Here is a 23,614-nt window from a genome sequence, read left to right on the forward strand (position 1 = left end):
GTCAATGTTTCCACTCACTGTGTAAAAAAAAAAAAGGCATAAAAATAAGTCTAGAATGTGACAGTGAATGTTATTTGCATTTCAGCAGATCATCACAAGTTATCCCTTCTGCAGTTACTCATTTATGCATGTCACCAGTCTTAAGTGAGAAACACTAATACGTCACTTCCACCTTTCTGTTTCTTCTCAAATGGAAAAGTTCCACATTTAATGTATTAAACAGGAAATGGTGAAATGACCTTTTAGAAACACATGCAATGTAAAAATACAAGCAAAAGGCTTGCAAAATATTTTGTAATATTGTCCAAAATAAAGATGTCCCAAATTACATGACAGTATTTCAGTAACAAATGACTAGTTACAATTAATACATTCTGCTCATTAATTTGCAGTTTCCAATTCAGAGAAATTTGAGATCACACAAAATAGGGGCAGGGGGGGAAGAAATATATATATATATAAAACATATATAATACATATATATAAGCAAGAACAAGGAAGTCTTCCATGTACTTTTAATTACACTTTGAATATTCATATTTCTGGAAAGGTCTCAAATTAAGACTAGCCATGTAAAACAGAGAAAATTGTCTAAAAACCACCAAAATCTTAGCAGTAACCATTTCTAAAACATTTACTAATTTATAACATTTCAGGGATCGTTCAGGTCGGACATTATGAAATGGTTCTTCACTAACAGGACAGTCAGTCATTGGAACCGACTCCCCAGGAAAGTGGTGATGGTACCAAGCCCACCAGAGCTCAAGGAACATCTGGATAATGTTCTTGGCCATACAATTTAGTTTTAGGTAGTCCTGCAAGGAGCAGGGAGTTTGTCTCAATGATCCTTATGGGTCCCTTCCAACTTGAGATATTCTATGATTCTGTGATTCACTCAGCTATTCCACGCCCTAATGTAGCCAGAGCTACAGACCTCACACATTATATCCAACTAAACTCCTGGGCAGAAGGGAAGGCATAGCAGAGGTGTCTCCAAAGAGGAGTGAACCCAAGTTTCCAGTGCAGGGGTCAGGGGTGAAGTCAAAAAAGAAAACCTAAATAAAAATATTTAGGATATCTGAGTATTTCTGCTGGAGAACCTATTCAAACAATAAAGAGTCTGGCACACCCAGTAGCATTTCAAGGAAAGGATAAGAGTTTCTTTGACTTTTGAAATAAATGATGGCTGTGGTTTTCCTTTTATTTCAAGAAAATTTAAAACCCACCAAATACTGAACTAGAAAAACAGTCATCTTCCATATCCACTTCAGTGCATTTGCTGCCTTAAAGGCTATTTTAAGATACATATCCATTCTGACACAGATCTACATCTGCTAAGTAAAACAATGAATTGTCTTCTTGCCAGTTCTGAATCCAATCAAAATGCTTTTGGAAAATCTTAAGATTCAGTCTGTTCCCTCTATTTTAGGAGGGTAAAATCCCCAAAGAACTCAGAGAGCTACAAATATAATATTGTAACCTTCCTGCCATAGCTCTCTTTTCCTCTGAATTTACACAACACTTTGCACTGGAAATCAACATACAGTGTCACAAACAGAACTCATTGATACAATATAAGACAAACCAAAAAACCTTCCAGTTTATTTGAAAGATTTGATGCTCACAAAAGCTTCCAGATCACCAGCCATGGAAATGAAAATTCTATTCAAAAAGCCAATAGTATAAGCATCCCCTTCACTCTGGATTTCATCAGCTGCTGTTGAGCACCATGCACCTCTCATGATCATCAAAATAATGAGCAACATCTCTACACTAATATTTGCACATTCTTTTTAGTGTCCCATCCAGCAGAGCCACCTTTCTGGAGGAAATTCATCGACCAGCTTCAGCTCCAAATTTTCTTCCAAACAGTCCCACTATCATCTCCAGGTTTTTCACTTCATGGAACAAAATTAGGAACAAACATCGCTTCTCAGTAGTGGCACAAAGTACCTTTGAACTGAATGATCAGGCCTACACATGATTTCTTTCAGTTGCATGGATATATAGCAGATCTTTTTTTAATGTTTTGTCATGAGGCAGTAACAGTATTATGTCAAACAGATTTTTAAAGTGATAGCGTGATGGCTGTCTCTCTCAAAAGGAATGGACTTAGCAAGATGACTGTAAATCAATCTCTCCAAAACTGCATTACTATTATAGATAAGGTCTTTTTACCACGCACAGAGGAATTCAGATTACATCCCTGTGATTATAATTAACTGTAGTTGAAAGATCTTCTACGAGGGCTAGGATTAAGTACAAACCCAAAGCATTAAATGCTTGCACAAACTGTAATTTTAACATGACCAAAGAAACCCTCCACGGAAGTGTAATTTAATAAATAAACAGATAAACAAATAAAGGGGAAAGTTCCATCTTGCTAGTTAAACCAACAAAATATGCCCAGAGCTCATAACCTTTGGATTCTAAGCAGCAGCATATAAAGGATGGGCAATTTTTAGTGTATTTGAGCAAAGGGAAACACCAGGCAATGACAATATACTTATCAAGTGAAACACAAAATTGACTTTTTACTGCATCAGGTTTTTCTGAATTTTGTATAAGTTTTGTACTTTGATTTGGCAGGTCACAAAGGAGTTAAAATACAATGCACCAAACTCTGCTTTAACTATGGCTACTCAGCATGCCTGCCATTTAAAAGACAAGATGCCACCTGCAATAAAAGTGCTGCATTTTCAACAGGAAGCCTGTTGGTTTACCCAGTGTCTTCTCCTAATTCCATATTTGGCTATGGTCTTGAGTCTAACCAAACAGACTTTAGTTTCAGTTTGAGAGCGTCATTTCCTCCTCTCCTGGATGCGTAGAATGTGTTGCTAACAGAGAAGCAGTAGTAACATGGGCTTCATTTCAGTCACAAACACAAGATCCACACACACTGGTGTATCATGATGTTATCAAATGGTCCTATATGCTTATCTCTAAGCTGCAACCACATCACTACTTCAAACACTTGTGTTGAAGTACAGATAGCTGTGAAAGCTTTTTGGGTTCCAGGAACACCCTGAAACATTGCTTCAAACACCCTAAATCCTCCTGGGCTTCTCCCTTCTCTCACCGGGAGGAGACACTGATCAGAGCGCCTCGACCAGGAGAACGGCGGTCTCCTTCCCACCGGGGAGAGAGGGAGAGAGAGAGAGAGAGAGAGGGGGAGAAAGGGAGAGAGGTGCAGAAGTTGCCCCGGCCCCGTGGCGGCCAGGATCTGCCACCGTGAGACTACGGCCGGTCAACAAAACGCACAACAGTATCGAAAAAGAGCTTCCTCTCACGTTCCTCGTTACAGACGTGTGCGTAATTAACCGAAATAAAACAAGATCTGAGCTAGTATCCAAGCCGTGGGTCACGGGGGCGGCACGCCTAAGCAGCCTCTCCTGTTTCTCTGGCCAAGTGGCTCCTAAAGGGAGCCCCGGCTGCCCTTGGGCCCAGCGCCCGCCCGGAAGCGGCTCTGTCGGCCAGGCGGGCGGCTAGGCCTCCTACAGGGAGGCCGCGCGTCCCCGTCCCAGGCTCCGGCTGTGCCCACTTGCAGCGCGGCGCTGCCGCGGTACTCACCGCTAGGAAACGACTCCATTTTCCTCCAGGAGTCCGCCCTCAGCCCGCGAAAGCGAAGCCCTGGCGAAGAGCGAGAAGACGACGCGGAGACGCAGCCACGACTCTTCCTCTTGCCGCCGCAGGCTCCCAGGACAGGCGCTGCCTCGGGCTCCCCCGAGCCGCTGAGGCCCCACACGCCTCAGCCAGTGCCCACCGACCCTGTGCCGCCCTTTCCACGGCCGGGGACACAACCAGCTCAGCCCCCCGTTCCCCGCTCAGCACCGGTCCCAGAGGCGCGAACCCTCACCAGCCATCACTTGCCCGGGTCTCGGCGCCCGCTCTCCCCTCCCCCTGCGGGTCACGCTGCACCGCCTACTTCTCACACAGCCGTGCCGCCCAGCGCGCCTCACGTCCGGGCTGGTTGTGGCAGGAGTTTGCTGGGCTGCAGCGTCCTGCGCAGGTTCCCGAACCTCGGGCGAGCGTCTTAATGACGGTCCGCTGTCCCCTGACTTGTTTGGGCTACTTCGACCGTGTCAGCCGAACGTCGGCCGCCGCCTGACCGCTGCGGAGGCGGAATGACCCGGCCACGGCGGGATCCGGTCGCTGTCTCGCAGGCCCCTGTGTAGCTCTGGGGCTCCCTGGCGCGCTGTACGAAGGCCCCGCGGGCACCTGACGCCCGTGGCAATGCCGCCGGGCCAGCTTGGCCTGCCTATCGTCGCCATGATCCGTTCGTCGCTGTTTAACCTTAGATTTTATTTTTAGCCTTATTACTGCCTTACCTGCCCCCTCCTCCCAGACCACGACACTGCTGCTATGACTGTCTGAATACCGATATTTTTTCTTGAACATTGGAAATTTTTAACTGTTAATTGTTGGAAAAGAAAAAAAAAAAGGAGTTCAAGAACTCGAAATCTAAAGGCCACTATATTTATTTTGCCAAAAAAAGAAAAAAAAAGTTAGTAAATTAATTTTAACTGGAGGGGGATCAGGGCAAGAGGTCTGCAGGACTCAGGACCTATTCCCAGTCCTGTCCCTCTTTTCACTGTTTCATAAACCTGGAAGTGCACTTTTTCATGCCTTAGTTTAAGTGTTTCACACACTTAGTTACACTAACAACCGTGACGCACAAACTAGGTCATAGTTATGTTTCACCAAGTCCTTGGAATTTTACACTAGCCCAAACGCTGGGCACAGAGCTATGTGAGTTTTAATGATCATTTAATTACCAATGTTTTCTTAGATATTTCTTAACATATGTTAACACCGAATCACAGAATGTTAGGGATTGGAAGGGACCTCAAAAGATCATCTAGTCCAATCCCCCTGCTGGAGCAGGAACGCCTAGATGAGGTTACACAGGAGAGTCCACAACCTTCCTGGGCAGCCTGTTCCAGTGCTCTGGCACCCTCACTGAGAAGTTTCTTCTCAAATTTAAGTGGAACCTTTTGTGTTCCAGTTTGTACCCATTACACCTTGTCCTATAATTGGCTGTCACCAAGAAGAGCCTGGCTCCATCCACCCCTTCTCAAAAGAAAAACTTAAATTATTAAATCAGCAAAGCATTTCTTCTAACAGTATAAGATGTCCTGAGAGCTTTCTTTTCTACATGCTGACTGTGGCTGGCCTATAATTAAATACATTAAACAAACATTAATGTCCCAAAAGCAGGGTTCCTCAGCCAGTGTGCAGACATCTGAATATCCACAGACTCAAGGTATCATTTTATTGTGGCATTGTGCAATGTCGGGTGCCGGGTGATAAAACCACAAAGCTAGCACATCAGAGTTAAGCTGCATAAAATATTCATACACTTCAGTCTTTAGCCACGCCTAACATGTTGTACATATTTATGGCTACTAGGTGTTCACTGATCTAAACTCCGCAGGCCTCCATTTAAAGGCACAGTCCGCATTTATTTTACACATGCTCAGTGAGCAGTGGGCTTTTCTGAGTAGGGCATGTGTTTTCAGGCAGAGGTCACAATCTCCCCTACCATCTTCACCATCCCCCTTGCCAATTTCTTCTGACTTCATACTTCCTGGCAATCATTCTGCTTGCTAATTCTTTCTGTGGCAGGATGGTCCTCTCTTACCAGTTTTTTCAGTTCCTCTTGAAAGGTTTATTCACCACTAAAACCTTGAGTTTCTCTTTTGTCTTCCTGCTGTCTTCTTAAGGGAAGTTGCACTTCTGGATACATAGCAAATATTTCTACACAATATGAATCCTTGAAGTCTAAACAATAAGTCTTAATTTTTAAGAATCAAGACATCATTAACAACCATGTAGCTGATTCTGCAGTGCTGGGATCCTATACCATGTCATGCAGAGGCCAGTTAAAATTAATTTACTCTCTAAGTTTTTTCTGAGCTCCTAACTAACTTTTTTTTTCTGAGCTCCTCATCACTTGCTTTCACCATTCTTCATTTTTGCCAATCCAAAATTCTTAATTAGCATGACATATCTCTGCGAAGCAAAAGAGCTAAAATAAGATAATGCTTCATGACATATACAGAAATTTCCATATCTGGATTTTCCTATTAAAATCAAGTTTTAAGAGAATACAATGGGAACTACTCATCCAGATGAAGTTAGGTATAGAGGTCCTTTCACAGTATTACCTGTTTGCATCTGATCAATATTAGAAGAATAAGGGTTTCAGTGTAATTTTGTATAACATCATTTAAAACAGAATTGAAGCTCCAGCTTTGCTGGAGTTACTAAAAAAGCTAGAATTTCTACAATGTGATGAAAAACCCTGTGTTTGAAAGCTACAGATCCTTTGAACTCTAAAAGTCAGCTTTTACTTACAGTTTAGTGGTATGAGCGATTGATAAAAGTGAAGAATGTTAAATTGTTGGATTTGTTTTTCAGGCTTTAAATAATTATTACCACAATGGGAGTTTTGTTGTTGTTTGGTGTGGGGATTTTGGTGTTTGGTTTGGGGTTTTTTTGTTGTGGTTGTTGTTTGGTTGGGTTTTTTTGTGTTCTTCTTGTTGTTTTTCCAGGGTGAAGAATAAAACATTACTTTAGTTACTCAAATCCCTAAGTATATCCTTAAAGCATCTGCAATAACTTATATTTCACCTTTGTTTGGCAGCCTCCATTCAGCAATATATTAACTGAGTCTTTTCCATGGGGTAGAATATGATTGGCAGCAACCCTGCCTCTTTCTCCTCTTTGAAGACCTGCTTCCCCCGAAGAATGCTTGAGATACTTCAGCTTTTAAACTGCATGAAACATGACTCAGACCTTCTTTGTTCTGGTTTATTTTTCTGGTGAGAGGAACAGATTTGGCCACAAGAACATTATAAATATCAGGTAGACATTTGGGTGCCTTTGGCAGAGTTGAAAGTTTTCAATTGGTTTCAGCCAGATCTTCACATAAGAAGTTACACTGTAATAAGCTTTGAAGCTGAGAAGCTCCAGGCATTTGAAGACAAAGGAGTTACTTCACCAGTTTTGCTAAAACATGTCGGAGGTAGCTTGGAATCAGGTGTGGGACTGGTGAATCATTTGGCTGATGACCTTAAAAGGAGATGAAAAAAATGCTCAACAAACGCTTGTACCTAAAGCTTCAGCAGTGGTAAGGAATGGAGAAGTCTCTTTATTCCTTGGCTGAAATAGTTAGTAGTGTTGATTAATACGTTTCCTCCTTAATTTAAGGTTTTATATTTAAAGCTAAAATTGTTTAACTGCTGTGCATGCTATTCTGCATACATCTGACACCCCCATCTCCTGCCAGCAGGAACTACAGTTGTATTATCTCAAGAAAACCATAGCATTCCATTTATAATGAAAATATCCTTATCTTTCTAGGTATCTATTTCTACAGGTGTATCTGTATGTAGGAGAAGCAGCTGCTTCCACAGAGGAGTCATTACTATTTATTTTATGTTGTCTCACAACCTATCTTTCAGCAATACTTCCTAGCTCTCCATTTCTTTTTGAATAGATGTAGTGATTAAGTTTACACTGCTTCCTTGCCTCTGTGTCACTTTCAGAAACTCTAAGACCACTTGCATTTATCCTAGGGAAAACATATAAAGAGCAACAAAATTTCTACCAGTTAGATGAAAATAGATCTAAGCAGCTGAGTAGTGAATCCAAGAACGTGATTCGTCCTAGATGTCTTACAGGAAGAAGCGAATTATTGAAAAGGCACATGTTCAGCACAGAGATCACAGAACACTCAAGAATCTACCGGTATGCTGTGGCTGCCAATTCCCTTGGAAGGGAGACCTGTATTTGTCAGTTTCATTATTTTTCACTTTAGTATGTTCATCTTATCTGAACCCAAGTAGAGAGGAGGGATAAAAAACACATGCCATCAACACCTGGAGACTGAGCAGATGAGAAAAAGGAGTCATTTTACTATGGTGTGATGGACAGAATTAAAAGATAAAAGGCTCTCATTCTTTATGTTCATTAAGCCCTTCTGTGCTGTACCACAGTGCAGTGCACACCTAAAACAGAGCAGATCGTGGGGTCTACATAGATTTAACTTGTTGATGCAATGAATAGATAGCTGCCTGTTGACTTGTCTCACAGCCTCATACCTGACTGGTGATCTCAGACAATGCTCTTTCCAGGCTCTGGCTGGTCAATTCTGCGAAGAGCTGAGACCACATCAGTCTCGCTTCAGGTGTCCCGGCCCCTCCGGGCGACAGGCTAGAAGACAGCAAAAGAAAAGCACCCCCACCTCCCCACGTCCGCAGCGCCGCTTCCTCGCTCTTTCGGAGCAGCAGCCTGGGCGAGTCCTTTCGGCCGTGGAGCTCAGCAAGACGCTGTATGGACACTTCCCCGCTCCCCGAGACGCTTGCTGCTTCTGCTGCTGCGTAACCTGTCCCTTCCAGGGTTCACGAGGAGACAGCGGAGACCCCTGGAGCTGCCCCCAGCAGAGAGACACCGTGCCGACGCGTTTGCGCTCAGGGCGGAGCGCCCTCCACAGCAATACTCGGCAGCGCCTGGCCTGGGCCCGCCCGGCTCTCCCCGCCCCCAGCCGCGCCGGTGGGCGGGCCGTCACTGAGGGGCCTGCGTGTGGATGCGTCCCTCACCTTCCCGGGGCGCGCTGCGACTGCGGGGGGGGCTGCGGCTGCGCTCGCGAGAGCCCCGGGGCCGCGCGCGGAGCTACGGCCAGTGCCTTGCTAGGGCCGGAAACGCTTCGGTCCAGCTGGAAAATCGGAGGCCTGAGCGGGGCCCTTCCAGGCGCTGGCAGCCGAAGAGCGGCGTGCCCGCGGAGCGGGGCGCTTGGTCCGCCTCGCCGCCCTGCTTCTCCATGCGGGCGGCGGCGGTGAGGGGGGCTGTGGCGCCGAGCGCCAGGAGCAACGCATGGTGCTGAGAGACCGCGGCCGGGAGAGACGATGGCCAAATGGCTGAACAAGTACTTCAGCCTGGGCAATAACAAGACCAAGAGTCCCCCCCAGCCTCCACGGCCCGACTACCGTGAGAAACGCAACGGTGCTGGCAGCACGCCCCGCCCCGACGCGCCGCCGCGCCTCCATCTTCACCACCACACCTCGCCCAGCTTCCCGCACCGCCGCCTGCGCGATGACACCAGTGACCTGCTCCGCGCCTACCGCGCGCAGAAAGACCGCGACTTCGAGGACCCGTACAGCGGGCCCGGCTCGTCCCTGCGCAAGTTGCGCGCCATGTGCCACCCGGACTATGCGCCCGAGGATCTAAGCGAGACGACCCGCAAGACTTTCTCCTCTTCGTCGTGCTGCGCCGCGCCCTCCGCCACCTGCACGCCGGGCTCCCCTCTCCTCTTTCGCAGCCACAGCGAGCGCCGCCCGGCGACACCGCCCGACGTGAAGTACATCTCCTCCAAGCACAGGCTAATCAAGGTCGAGAGCGGCGGTGGCAGCGATGGCGCAGACAAAAAGCTCGACAAGGGCTCCAAGCAGCTGGTGACCTCTGCCCCTCCTACCATGAAAGATAAAGTGAGTGTTGTGCTCCTGTTCCCACCCCCGTAGATTAGGTACCAGGGCTCGGGTATATAGTTCCTGGAAGGTTTTTTTTGGTGAGGAGACTAGCTCCTGTCTGAGCACATCTGGAGTGCCCACTGCTCTCCACCATACTTCACTGAGTGTCCTGGCCCTTTTTAGTATTTCAGGGCTGGGACATGAAGTAGTGTTCCCCTATCTGGGCTTTCAAAATTACCTCCCTTCTGATGGGGCAGGTTTGCAGGTGTGCCTAGCCTTGCTCTGAAGAACCGTGTACTGCCAGCCTCATGACTGGTACCAAGGCTCTTGGGCTGACATACTCCTACAGAACAGAATGTGAGTGAGGGGTTGCTTGGGGAGACCTAGAGTCACTTGAGAAGCTCCATGCTTTTGACCCCAAATTGGGGCCTCAGCCCTATTGCATGTGGTATGGAATGGTCACATATTAAATAAAAAGCAAACAAACAAAAACCCAAACAAACAAACGAAAAGTACCCACAAAAATCCAAAACTCAAAGAGGTGCCATCCCGAGTCAAAATGCCTGTTTTTAAGGAGACAATTTGTCATGTGTTCAGTAATAGCTTCTTTGCCTCCTAGTTCAGCGTTGAAGTAGTTCAAAGTCCTGTGTTACAACAGCATCACAACTTCCGTGATAACTTTGTTTCCAACTGGCAGATACCTGAAGCAAACTCCCTAACTACTGGTTCTGTTGTGTTCTCCGCTCTTTTACTGGCCGTTTGCTACAAATATTAACAAAATACTGTGGACACAGTACTGGAAAGTGCTGTGCTCAGGAACTCAGGTTATAGCTGAGAAACTTTACAGAGGGAGGTAGTAGTAGTTTTGTAAGCACAGCACATGTTCCCCTCCCTCTTTTGCTCCTGTGAGTATGGTTTATTTTTTCATATATGGGAAATTAATATTTCTCCATTTTGTAAACTGACATTCACAACTTCAATGCAATACTCACATCACAGGAATTCTAAGTATGTGCAGAATGTTATCAATTTAAATGATCTGTGTGTACATGTTTAAATACATAACATGGTTGCATTTCCATGACAACTTAGTAAATTATATCCAGATGGAATTCCAAATAAATCAGCGTGCGATGGTGATAGTGCAAGATTGAAAGTCTAGAATTTATTACATTGTTTGTCATTTTAGGTGTAGCTTCTGAATGGAAGTAACATCTTTTATTGAAGTGATTGGCAAAAGTTAGAGTCTCACTATGTTACAATCTCAGTATATTCAGTCTTCTTTCAATTGCCTGTATTTGCTGCTGTGTATTTGCTGTTAGGCAATACTTCAGCAACTTCCTACTGCAGAGAAAATAACTGCTTGAGGCAAAATGCTTCTAAGTGCAACTACTATGTACATTTTTTTTTCCTAAGTGGGGTATGATTTTTTATTATCTTTCAATCTTAGACCCTGCTGAAGCAGGTTTTGAAGCAGAAAACACATCTGTTGCTAGATAATCTGCTACCTTGTGTGGTCATAAATATGTGTGCTGTCCCAAGCACTTGTTGCACATTCTAAAACTTGTTTTCAATTTGCAGCCTCCATTAAAATAAAAAAATAACACTCATAGTCACATTCTTTCTGGTTTTGGGACAGCAAACTATTTGTGACAAGCAGGAAATCTTAACATGTCTAAGAAATGAAATTGCCCCTACACCTCAAAAGGTAAGTGTGCTTGCCCCCACCCACAACTGAGTTTCATTTGGGGGAGTTACATAGTTTGCCTTTTGTTTAATTGTGTTATTTCCTCCTAGTAATGGAAGTGAAATCACTCTTATTTCACAGCCCTGAAATGTAAAGCCTTACAGGTGAATCTGGTAAGCAATTGTCGTACTGTGCAGGCAGAAAACTGCCTCTCTCCAACACCTGTTATTCACAGAGGAGAAAAAATGAGGAATTTAGTTAATAGCAAATAAAACAAGTGGAAATAAACTTCTGTAAGAAGGGTATAGTAGAAAGGACAGTAAAGATGGTATATTAAAAAAACCAAAAAACAGAGGTCTGACATTCGGAAGAGTTGATAGAAATGTTAAAAACATTGGAGAGAAATCTGTGAGTAGCATAGCTTAAGCTAGTAAGTGCCTTAGGAATTAAAAAAGGATCTAGTTGCCATATAGGTCTGTCATCATAGAGGTATGTCAGTGTTTAATGGTCCAATAGTATTTGCTAAATGCTTGTGTTCTGTTCCAGCAACTCTGTTTTTTTCTTCTTTGTATACAAGGATAGAGTGCTGTTTTCCTTTATGTGTCAACTGAAAAGCAAGAAGTACAGTTTTCAACAAATTCAGTGAGCAATTTTGTGACTGGTTACCACCAGTGAAGAGTTAGCCGAAGAGCTCAGTTGTGTGTTAAACTTGAAAGAGTTACTTGAATGGGAAGGAGATTCAGGAAGGTGCTTATTAGGTATGGTTACTTATAAAGGACAAACAGCAAAGTATGCATAAAAGATTCCAGGCATAAGTTGTAAACGTAACAACAAAGATGTAATATGTCTGGGGTTCAGAAAGCTTTGATGTGGAGAGGTAGCAGTACCAACTAAAGTTGAGGCAGAGAAGAACAAATAACCATGCATCTTTAATACTGAGGTGACTAACCTCTACAATGGACGCCCAAGGCAGAGTTTTCATTCAAATTGGTGGGTGGATTTTTTTTTTTTTTTTTTTTTTTTCAGTTTAGGTAATACAATCAGGGAGGTTTTTGGGCTTTAGCGATGATGCTTATCTTCAAACAAGGGGGGGCAGGCTGAGTTAGAATTCATGGCAGAAGCAACTCAGTTCCTCCAGTATGGAGGATTACTGTCTTCCTTCTTTTGTGCTGGCCTGGGACATGGTAGCTTCTTAGCTCTCCTGTGGCAAAAAAATGCATGTAGGCAAGACAGAACAACATGTGGCTATATGCCGGAACAATGTGGTGGCTACTGTATTTGTGTGAAAATAAATACAAGACTTGACTTAACATCAACTCAGTAGACAGACCACCTGGTGAACTGGGGATCTAAAAGAATGAGTTTAAGTCTTCCTGAGAGACTCTCCTCTATTTGGCATTGTGTGATGTGTGTAAATCTGTGAAAGTAGTAATCTTTGAGGGGAAAGTGTGTGAAAGGACACTGTGTATTTTCTCACGTATTACACTTGGTTGAATCTGAACACTTCTCTGCCTGGCTTTGTAGCTGAAGAACATGGAACACTATTCGAAGAGCAACTGTATCACACTCCATTGCAGGAAGTTTGTAGAATTTAAAAGCCGGCGTTGTAGTGTACTTGTCCTTTAAGAGATAATTATTTCATAATGACCAGCATTTTGCACTCCTTCTGTGCAATGGAGGCAGAACTGTGCCACAGTTCTGGATATTGAATGCAGAAGACACTGCAAGATGCAAGATCTGTTTCCACAGGATGTATCAGTTACCATGGAAAATAGCTGTTCTTTACAGGCAGAGCTGATCTAGTACAAAGGCATGTAACTGTGTGGCAGCAGCAATCAGGCAGGAAACTGTGCAGAGTAGCACAGTTACTGACTTGGGTTACAAAGGTCTAGAAACAATGTGTGTGTGTGAATTCTGTGCTTGTATAAGATAAAATCCTTTGTTTCCATGGTATCTACCTCAGAAGTGTGTGGTACAGAGATCTGGCTGCTAGCTAAGCATGTGTGCTAAAGCTCTTTGCCTTGAAAGCTTTCCTTACATTATGTAAGAAACAAGTACTTTTTTGATACTGCAATAGACTATGGAAATGCTGTTTGAACTTTTAAGGTCTTGCATAAGTGTTTAGGCTCCATGGAACATTATTAATATCTTTATATAAGGAAAACCTTTTAGTAGACTTTAAAAAGGTGTTGTATGTGGAAGGTCAAAGTTTTATTTGTTTTTGCAAGTGAGAAGAAGTCAGGTGTATTTAACGGAATCTTATAGCTGTTATTTCTGGTCTTATGGTGTGGTACAAAGTACTCATTCCTTTTGGACTGAGAGGGTGAGGGATACAGAATATTAGGTATGTGGTTAAAAGGTTAGCCAAAAACTCAGAAGGGATACATTTTTCTTTTTAAAAGTGCCCATGTTTGTCTTTCCTTGCATTGTCCAGCTGTAATCTGTTTGGTGGCATCTGTAATAATGGACACTTCAATCTTGGTAATGTGTCCCTGTCCTATTTCTGGACAATAAGAATTAGCATGATTGTTTTTCTGTTTCTTCAACATTTCTTCTGAACATCCTATGGCATAGAGGTGGCTGATATGTGTTCTTGGAGGAGTGTTAGTCTGAGCTTGGTGCTTAAAATTTTGTTTCTACATGTGTATTCAAAGTCACATTTTGAATTAGTTACCAAAACACATTTGGTAATGACTGAAATTGGCACTAGGGGCTTAGTCTTTACTGCAAGGACAGAATAAAAAAATTGCAGAATCGTTTAAGTTGGAAGGGACCTCTGGAGATTATTTTGTGCAGCCCCCCGCTGTTCAGGCGGGGCCACACAGATGCAGTTTGCCAGGACCATGTCCAGATAGCTGTTGAATATCTGCAAGGGTGGAGACTCTTTGGGCAACCTGAGCCATTGTTCAATCACCCTCACAGTGGAAGAAGTGTTCCCTGATGTTCAGATGAAAGATCCTATATTTCAGTCTGAGCCCATTGTCTCTTGTTCTGTCACTGTGTACCACTGAAAGGAACCTGGCTCTGTCTTTGCATCCTCCCTTCAGGTATTTACATACATTGATAAGATCCCCCTTGAACTTTCTCTTGTCTAGGCTGAACAGCCTCAGTTCACCCAGCCTTTCTTCATGTGTGAGGTACTCCATTCCCTTCATCATCTCTGTGTCCCTTTGCTGGACTCTTTCCTGTATGTCCATGTCTATTTTGTACTGATGATCCCAGAACAGGACCCAGCACTCCTGGAGTGACCTCACCAGTGCTACAGAGAGGGGCAGGATCGCCTCGCTAGACCTGCTGCTGATGCTTTGCGTAATGCAGCCCAAGATGCCGTTCACCTACTTTGCAGGAAGGGCATGTTGCTGATTCACATTCAACTTGATGTCTATCAGAATGCCCAGGTCCTTTTTCTGCCAAGCTGCTTTCCAGCTGAGTGGCCCCTACCATATGCTGGTGCATAGCGTTACTCCTCCTCAGATGCAGAACTACGCACTTCTTGTTGAACTTCTCAATGTTAATGTCAGCCTATTTTTCCAGGCTATATAGGTCTCTCTGGATGGCAGTACAACTCACTAGTATCTCAGCTACTCCTCCCACTTTGGTGTTGTCTGCAAAATGGCTGAGGATATACTCTTTCCATACCATCCAGATCACGAATGAAGATGTTAAACAGAGCTAGATCCAGTATTGATCCCTGTGATACACTGCTAGTCACTAGCATCTAAGTAGACTTTGTGTCAATGACCTTGTTGTTCAGCCAGATTTCAATCCACCTCACTGCTTATCCAGCCTATAAATCAACAGCTTATACACAAGGATCTTGTGGGAGACAGCATCAAAGACCTTACTGAAGTCCAGATAGACAATAGTCACTGCTCTGCCCCTACCTGTCAGGCCGGTCATTTGGACTTCCTGACCATATTTTTCAGTTCTAGCTGAAAAACTAACAGAACAAATCATGGCTACAGTGGACTGGAAGTAGTTGGAATATTTTCCGTTGGAAGGATGGAAGGCCAAATTGCTTGTTAATATTTGACTCTGAAAAATAGTTACAGTCTGTTTGGTCTGGATTAAAAAAACCCTGCAGAACTTCTTTATTTTTGTAGCTGAATTCCATACGTTGATGTCAAACAGTAATGCTTGGATTCTTGTGTTTTCTCAATGTTGCACGGCAAAAATAGTAGATATTGAATTATCAGTGGCTGTATTCCCAAAGAATTTCAAAGCATTTCACAGGCATTATGTGTGAGAGTGATAGTGAGCACTGGAGGACTTCAGCCATGTACGATTTGTAATGTGGTATTTCTTTATGACTGTGGACTAAATGCTGCTGAAGGGTACTACAGGAGGGGTGTGTGTACAGACTACCCTCCTGGAACTCAGATCTCTGCTCTTCTGAGATGTTTAAATATCTATTTTAATCTTGCAGGGTTTAAAAAAAACATAAACCCCCAAATCTTTGAAGAAAAGTCACAACTGTCCCAATTGTAGTTTTGAAGATCAATATGTAAAATCTGAACAAGACATGAACAGCATACAGCTGTGGTACATATTCTGTTGGTAGTTTCTGTGTAGGGACCTTATAAAGATTTTTAGATTATAGCTCAGTAAAGTGGGACTGTGAGGGAATCTCTCCAAGTGAAGTTTTAGGGTAGTCTCTCTTTAAAGAAAGTGGTGCTTTTCAAACGCAACATTTCTTCCTTATTTTCAACCCATATTGTTCCAGCAAACAGATTTTTTTGCCTTAGAGTAGAATATTTTCAGTTGGAAGGGATCTGCAAAGATCAGCTAGTCCAACTGCCTGACCACTTCAGCTGACCAAAAGTTAAGGCATGGTATTAAGGGCATTGTCCAAATGCTTCTAAACATTGACAGGCATGGCATATTGACCACCTCTCTATGAAGCCTGTTGCAGTGTTTGACCACCCTCTCAGTGAAAAAATGCTTCCCAGTGTCCAGTCTACAACTCCTCTGGGGCAGCTTTGAACCATTCCCATGTATTCTATCACTGGATACCAGGGAGAAGGTATTGGCACCTCCCTCTCCATTTCCGCTCCTGAAGAAGCTGTAGAGAGCGATGAGGTTGCCCCTCAGCCTCCGTTTCTCCAAAGCCCTTAGCTGCTCTTCAGGGGACATGCTTCCCATCCCTTTCACCAGCTTTGTTGCCCTTCTCTGGATGTATTCGAGTACCTTAATATCCTTCTCAAATTGTGGGGCCCAGAACCGCACACAGTACTCAAGGTGAGGCTGCACCAATGCTGAATACAGCAAGATAACTTCTTTTGACTGGCTGGTTATGCTGTGTTTGATGCATCCCAGGATGCGGTTTACCCTCTTGGCTGCCAGGGAAACTGCTGACTCATATTGAGCTGCTGTCAACCAGCACCCCCAAATCTCTTTTGCAGGGCTGCTTTCCAACCACTGCTGTCCCAATTTATAATTGTGCCCAGGTGTTTGGACTTGTAAAATTTCATGCTTGTTAGATTTCATGTCTTGTGGGTAACTCTGCATGTCGTGGGTGTAGAAAGGAGTAAGAGTGTGGTTAATGTTAAACTGGGAAAATATTCTGCCAGTTAAAGGGAAAGCATTGGTCCAGCTTGCTGTGGCTTTTGTGATCTGTGACTAGTATCTCTCTCAAATGAGAGATATATTAATTTGCCTCCATGTTCAGTGCTTCTCTCTTGTTTCTGACACCCTGACATGTCCACATTAAAGAAATGAACTGGTTAGGCATAGTGATTGGCATGATTGCCCTGCCAGAGATCTTCAGGAGAAATTGAAGAATGAAAAGCCACTACAGGCAGTTTAAAACCTGAAATTCATTTGAAAAGCCTTGCTGTGGCTGAGAGACATCTATCTCTGGTAAAGGCAGTGCAAAGTCACTGAGATTGCAGCAGCAATGAAGAAGGTAAGCTGTATGATTTGGTAAATCTTGGGAGTGATTTTTCTACTGCAAGGATCAGACAAATGACTCATAGATAAGGACTGGAAGCCTCCAACCTAGCAGGAACTAATAACTGCCAGGTGCTACAAGATTATAGTAGAAGGATTGAGAGCTGCCTAGAATGTCTGTTGCATTCTGTTTTGGGACGAATGAGTGTCCTTAGGGCTGCAGACAAATGTCTGCAGTCTACCCCTGACCCTTTGCCCTGCACTGTTATGAAGCTCACACAACGAAAGTTCCAGTGAGGGACTCAGAGAGGTCTTTGGCAGCAGGGTGGAGCTCCCAGCTGTTATATGTAACACTAGATTGTGAAAATCAATGGATGGTTGATATGACTTGACTGTGGTGCTATGTGTATTGAAATGGGTAACTTCTTTAGTCTGGGATCACTGAACTGCATAGGTGTTGTTGAGAAGTTTCCAGCTAGCTTTCAAGGACAATGGCAAGCATTGAAGAGAACATGGGTGCTGCTGGGTTGGGCTTGCTGTCACCATACCTTTGAGGTTGCTTGGTGGTATATTTGTCTGTTTAATACTGAAGTTGTTTTAACTGCTGATCTGGCATGAGGGAAGAGGTGCTGAATTCAGGCATACAGGGAGGAGATGTCAAGTCCAGGGGGAATTTTGAGAGTTCTGAGCTGTGATGTAGGGATCCTGGCTCATCAGGGAGTGACATTTTTCTTAGAGTTGTTTTTCTGTGGTCCAGTGTGGACTGAGTGCTGGGTTATAATGTCTGTCTGCTCCATGAAACAGACTTAAGTAAACCTGAACACCAGACTGGAAAGTGGGGAGTTCTGGGGTGGATAAGACAACTCAGTGAGTCCTGAGCTGTGTGCTGAAACAAGTTAATAATACAGAGTTTTCAGACACCATTGTCATATTAGGAAAATTGTTGGGAGGGCTGTGGTCAGTTAGTCTTTGGCACTAAGTCTAAAGAAGCCTCATGTTAATAGGCAGCTGTTGCTGGCTTAGTATATCCAGGTTATTGTACTGGTCTATACTATACTGCAGTATAGTATTGTAGTGTGATTCTTTTGCAGCTGAAAAACCTGCACAGAAGGACTGCTATGACTCAGAAATTAAAACACTTAGTGTGCTGGAGGAGACAACATGCTCTTGTTGCTGAAGGTAAGGTGGGAGGGAGCACAAAGAGTTTGCAATGCCAACTGGAGGTGAGACTGAAACACCTTGACTTCAGAAGTGGCCAGCTGTGTGCAGACGTCTGGGCAGAACAGCTGGATGCTGGCTGTGTTTCTCTTCAGAGACTGGTGGGCTTTAGTTACACAGCTGGGCTTCTCGGAGCTGGCAGAAGGGTGCCATCAGCTTTCTGGTATAGAAAGAGGATTGATCTAGCCTTACTGCTGCTCAGCAGGTTGATGCCTTATCTTTGAGAGGTCAGTTAGGCTGGAGGGATGCCCATAGAAGGATATCACTGCATGCAGTAGCCCTCCAGGTCCTAGCATTGGCATGATCATTACAAGCTTGTCTTGTGTGGTTCGCAATTAGTTTATCTCCTACTGCTTCTGCATAAATTCACCACTTAACCTATCTGTTGATTGCTGTGGGGATCTATAATAAAAAAATCCAGCTGTGGGAGGAAGGGAAGTAATTAATTGCTTTCACATGTCTCTGCTGGTTCAGTAGTGATGACTTCAACCTGTTTCAAGCAGCTGACAACTTTATGGAGACAGAAGAGAAAGCTGCATGCTACAGATGCAATTTGTGCTCTTGCAATATCTGTAGATTGCTCTCACATATGAAGACCCTGGAGCATTCCTTGTAAAAACTGAATTTGCATCTATGAACAAGCATTAGCTTACCAAAAATATGAAAGGAACAAATAATAGTAATAGTGAGTTATGTCCCTACAATAACACTTTATTTTGTCATGGTGTTCTTGTGTTCAGACAGCAATTCTAATTAGTCTTCAAACTGATAAATCTAATAAATGTAGGAGACAAGGAGGTATACTGTTTAATCTCGAAAGGCAGTAAAAATCCGCATATGGCAAAATGTTGGATAAGGCTAAATTGGATAGTGAAAGAAAAAAATCTACCTAAAAATGAATGCAGTATTAGAGTTTGCATGGGTGGCAAAAGAAGTCAGGTGGAAAGAGTCAAAATGCCAGCAGCGTATTTATTGCCTTACAGGTTGTGTCTTGAAATACAATTGAAAACTACGTAGTGGATACCACATACTGCCTGTGAAAGGATTTTTCTAAGTTATTGAGCTGAGTCTAGAGCAGTCCCACTAGTGCAGCACTTGCGTGTCTTCCCTCTTCACGGGAACAATATCTGTGGATGTAATCCAAATGCCTATTTAATCACATTCTTTGGTCCATGTCTTTTCTGTCTTCCTGGTCTTTGTGTATTTTGTCTAATTTCAAACTGCTGCCTTAGTCTACCAGTTTATTTAAATAAATTTAGGTTTTCTTTTTACATATGTTGAAATGATTTTTTAAGTTCTGAAATCTACACTATACGTATGTACATACACACATATACAAAAATATTATAAATATGTAAAATATATAGTTACCATTATTACATGTTATTTTAAATATATATACACACTCATGTGTATTGCTGAGGAAGAGGTTGTGGACTTTCTGTCTTTGGATACTTGAAAAATTTCTCTAGGTGAGACCCTGAACAACCTAATCTAGCTTTCATATTAGCCGTGCTTTGAGCAGAAGAGTGGTTTAATTCTCTTCAAAGGTCTCATGGAACCTCAATTTTAATGTAACTCTGTTCAGAAACTGCCCTGGAGACTGAGTGTTGCCAACAGACTTACGTTAATATAGTGCAGGATCTAAGGTACAGCTCTGTAGAGCTACAGCGCTTGTCCCCGTTCTGTAGATTAATCTATACAGTCAGTGAATGTGGAATCAGTCTGAGAATAGTTTCTAAAACATGCAAGCATGAAAGAATTAATATGGCTTTGTTCAGATTGAGCGCATGTGTATACATTTGGGCATTGCTGGGTGAGTCAATGAAAGAGAATGATATTATGAGGACACTAAATACTGAAGGCTGAAATTACTGGTGCTAATCAGCAAGAATAAATGAATTGTGCCTGCTTCTGCAGACTGTTCTCTGAATTTTCACGTGCGTGTGTGCAGGAGTTGGGTTAATTAAGTCTGGTAGTACTGAGACACTAAGCATAGCTAAACCAGCATTCATTACACAATTTTGTTTCAACAGTTGGGCCACTTAAATCCAGCTTTCTTACTGCTCTGTGATTGCACAGATGTTATCTGCAGCCTTTCTTTCAAAACTACTGGGATGAGGGAAGAGGTCTGTTTTACACTTTAGCCCGTCCAACTTAAGGGAAGCTTGAAAGCAAACCATTAGCATTACAACTGTTCTAATGTAATGTATATGTGGAAGTAATGTGTGTATATGTGAAAGTGAAACCTTCTGTAGACAGAGTAAGGTTTGGTACTTTATTGTGATTTAAAAGGCATTTTAACTGTAAATGAGAAATTAGGCACAGTAAGAACATGTATTGGAACCTACGTAGATGACTTTTAGCCTGATTAATGAACTGAAAGGATGTAGAAAGGAAAAAGGTGAAATTCTGTTTCTCTTTTTAACCATCAAGTTCACTAGTAAACTTCTGGTTTGCAATCTGATCTTGTGTTGGCCAGTTTGCTATTGTATCTGCTTGGATCACTGCAGAAATGCCTATTCTATATTTTTTTACAAGCTTCTTTGCTCACTGATACTGTTTGGAATAAGAGAGATATTTGTGACTCTAGACACCTTTAGAAACTGCAAAGAGCAATTAATCTTCCCTGAAAACTAAGCCTTATATATGGAGGAGTAGCTCTTGAAACCCTGTTACTAAATACTGGGTTTCCTTTTTTTCTTTCCCAATACCTCACCACCAGTCTACATCTGTCTTAGAAGTTTAGGAGCTACCTTTCCCGATTTCTGCTTCAGTTACAGTTTAGATGAGGAATGTGTCCCCCTCTGGAAATCAAAGCTATGAATGAGGCCTGTGATCTCTTCCAGGGAGAGAGCTGATGCAGGTCTTTCCAACACTCAAAGTTGGGAGTAGAAGAAAAGGCTCTATCCACAGCTCCATCTCTAGAGTGGCCTTCTAGAATCAGACCTAAATTTCTGACTCAATTAACAAGATATTAAAAATCCTTGTTCTATTCTTCCTGGTCCTGTTGATCTTTTGGGAATTCAATCATATATAGATCACTGTATTTTTAGGTTTTCCAAGGCTGTGAACTTTATTTTGAAAAAAGTGGTGCTGAGGGTATGGGGAGGATTACCTAAGAGGTTCTTGAATTTGTTGTTTCATGGAACGAAGTGTAAGTGCAAATCTTTATTCATTTGGAAAACAAGTTCAGAGCAAACATCATGGTTCTTCTGTATGCAGGCTGAGTTTTGTCCAGGCTTCATCATGAGAGACCTTTCTGATGTGTATTTATCTAAGCATTAAATGAAAATAATATCTTTAGAGAAACATCTGTCTAGGACAGGTTTGGGATGTGAGACCTGAAGATTGCTTGGGGACAAGGAGAGAAATTTGTATTAGTCAGTTTCACATGGTTGTTATTTAAAAAAAATAAAACAAACCCAAAACAAAAAAATAAAAATCCCAGAACTAAGAGAAACACCATGCTTAATATAGAGTGACTTCTAGTGTAGCTAGTGACTGATCTTTTGTAACTATAAATTCTCAGAGAGGAATTTTCATTACATTATATTAAATGTGCTAACTCTGGTGTTCTGTGACACAAATTCAGTTTCTAAGTGCTCTTGTATTCTGTATTCCTGCTGACTGTCACATGTTCTTGTCTTTGATATTGATAGATTTAATTGGTGATCACAGAAGCCAAGAGAGGAGTATATGGTCTGCATTTTTTTAAAAATTGAAGTATATATATTAATCCTCCCCTTCAAAAAGAGTCTCCCAAAGGTGTGACTGGCAGAAGGGGTATTTTGGGCTTTTTGATTCGTGTTGTTTCTTATAATTCCTCTTGGATTCTTCTAGAACAGTGTGTTCTTAATCACAATAGCCACCAAATCAATCAAATAACAAACAGTTACTTTTTCAAGGATAGATCTTTTGCATTTCCCTTCAGTTCAAAGAGAGGTTATCCCTAAAGACTCAGTTTATTTCAGTGTGGTAAGCTTCTCATTGGTTTCTTCTTTATTCCCTTTAAAATGTGTTTTTTAGTTAGAAATATGTGCAAAATTATGCATCTGGATATGGTCTTATTTTTCTCCTGTGACTGCCTATGCAAATCATGCTTTTGCATATGCAAGTACTAATTTAAACTTGTATTTAATGATGTATATAGGTCTTAAATGATATTTTTTAAGACTGTAGAGGAACAAGGACTGTGCATCAACAGTGAAGCTTGCATCTTAGTTAATATATATTAGAAGAGTAAACCAGAACCTGGGCTTCTTTTTAATTCTTCTGGGGGAGAGGGGTGTTGCTATTGTTTTTTGATCTTGTATCTGCTGACTGACTTTTTAGCTACAGCTATGGTTTTGAGTTTGTCAACTGGTCTGGTAACTGAGCCATACTTTTTTGCCTTTGAGCTGTAACAGGCAATGTGCTAGGGAGAACTCCTGAAAGTGTTCACTAGATCCTTGTTGATCATCTCTGATTGTGTAAGCTCAAATACAAGTTTTGCTTATTTTTGATCAGCACGTCCTTATTTATATTTTGGAGTTTCTTTTGCTTGAAGTTCTCATGCCCCAAGTTACTATTACTAGATCCACGTGATAGAAAATATCATATGTGTATGGGGTGACATGGGGTGGGCTTGTATAGAGCAGGAATCAGGAGCTGTAGGAGCTCACAGTCCTCTCTAATAATCTTGCACTCTGTTAAGAGATAAGCCAGAGGTCTTTAACAATAGCCCTAACAAATACAGCCAATTGAGACATGATTTGGAATCTGAATTTGCCTGAGGCATTCTGAGGCTTCCCTGGTGTTTGTGATTCATTTTGGCAGGTAGGACCCACATAAAAGGTCTCTGCATTTGTCAGAGAGGCAAGTTAACTCTGTCCCACTCCAAAGGTGTGTGAATGCCCTCTCTAGCCTGCAGTTACAAAAGCTCAGCATGTTGCTACTCCGATGGTTTCTAAGGCAGATACAGCAGGTACAGCATGAGAGCCTAGGTAGCCTGACTAGCTGAGACTTTAGGGAGGGATGCATTGGTATGTGATAGACTGCATCCATTCCCTTCTCTTTACTGTCATGTGTTTTTCAGTTGCTAACATCAAAGATCAATTTGGCAGCCAGCTGAACAGGTCATTTCATGGTGCTTCTGACACTGTTTTTCATTTGAAGGGGAGGAATTTATACCCACTATCCAAGCTAGGGGAGGTTTTCATTCCAGGGATTACTATAGTGGATATATTTCCAGCCTCAGTCTGATCTGGTACAGATTCACAGAGAAAAAATTAAAATAATAGTAATAAAACCAATAATGAAATAATGTGGGTTTGGACCTTCCTTTTTTTTTTTTTTTTTTTTTTAAATT

At 42.5% G+C, this 23,614-nt stretch overlaps 2 protein-coding genes across 17 annotated transcripts in view; one reads left to right on the plus strand and one right to left on the minus strand.

Annotated features, from left to right (window-relative positions):
• Positions 1 to 4,052, minus strand: part of LNPEP (leucyl and cystinyl aminopeptidase) — a 55,577-nt gene extending 51,525 nt beyond the window's left edge. For 3 of the 5 annotated variants that reach the window (XM_065860321.2, XM_065860322.2, XM_071802471.1), the window contains exon 1: positions 3,571 to 4,050. In XM_065860321.2, coding sequence (XP_065716393.1) covers positions 3,571 to 3,589 — 19 coding nt within the window. In that variant the 5' untranslated portion in view covers positions 3,590 to 4,050. Of the gene's footprint in view, positions 1 to 3,570 lie in introns of all 5 variants that reach the window. The other 2 variants (XM_071802472.1, XM_065860323.2) reach the window with 2 other exon arrangements.
• Positions 4,053 to 8,583: 4,531 nt separating this feature from the next.
• The window catches only part of SHB (SH2 domain containing adaptor protein B), a 129,228-nt gene continuing 114,197 nt past the window's right edge, over positions 8,584 to 23,614 (plus strand). For 6 of the 12 annotated variants that reach the window (XR_011736603.1, XR_011736599.1, XR_011736601.1 and 3 more), the window contains exon 1: positions 8,588 to 9,488. Coding sequence is in view for 7 of the 12 variants with exons in the window: in XM_065860778.2 (XP_065716850.1) it covers positions 8,910 to 9,488 (579 nt within the window). In the remaining 5 variants the exon portion in view is untranslated. Of the gene's footprint in view, positions 9,489 to 23,614 lie in introns of all 12 variants that reach the window. The other 6 variants (XM_071802475.1, XM_071802476.1, XM_065860779.2 and 3 more) reach the window with 4 other exon arrangements.

The sequence above is a fragment of the Patagioenas fasciata genome, chromosome Z (assembly GCF_037038585.1).
Source record: "Patagioenas fasciata isolate bPatFas1 chromosome Z, bPatFas1.hap1, whole genome shotgun sequence".
Lineage (NCBI taxonomy): Eukaryota > Metazoa > Chordata > Aves > Columbiformes > Columbidae > Patagioenas > Patagioenas fasciata.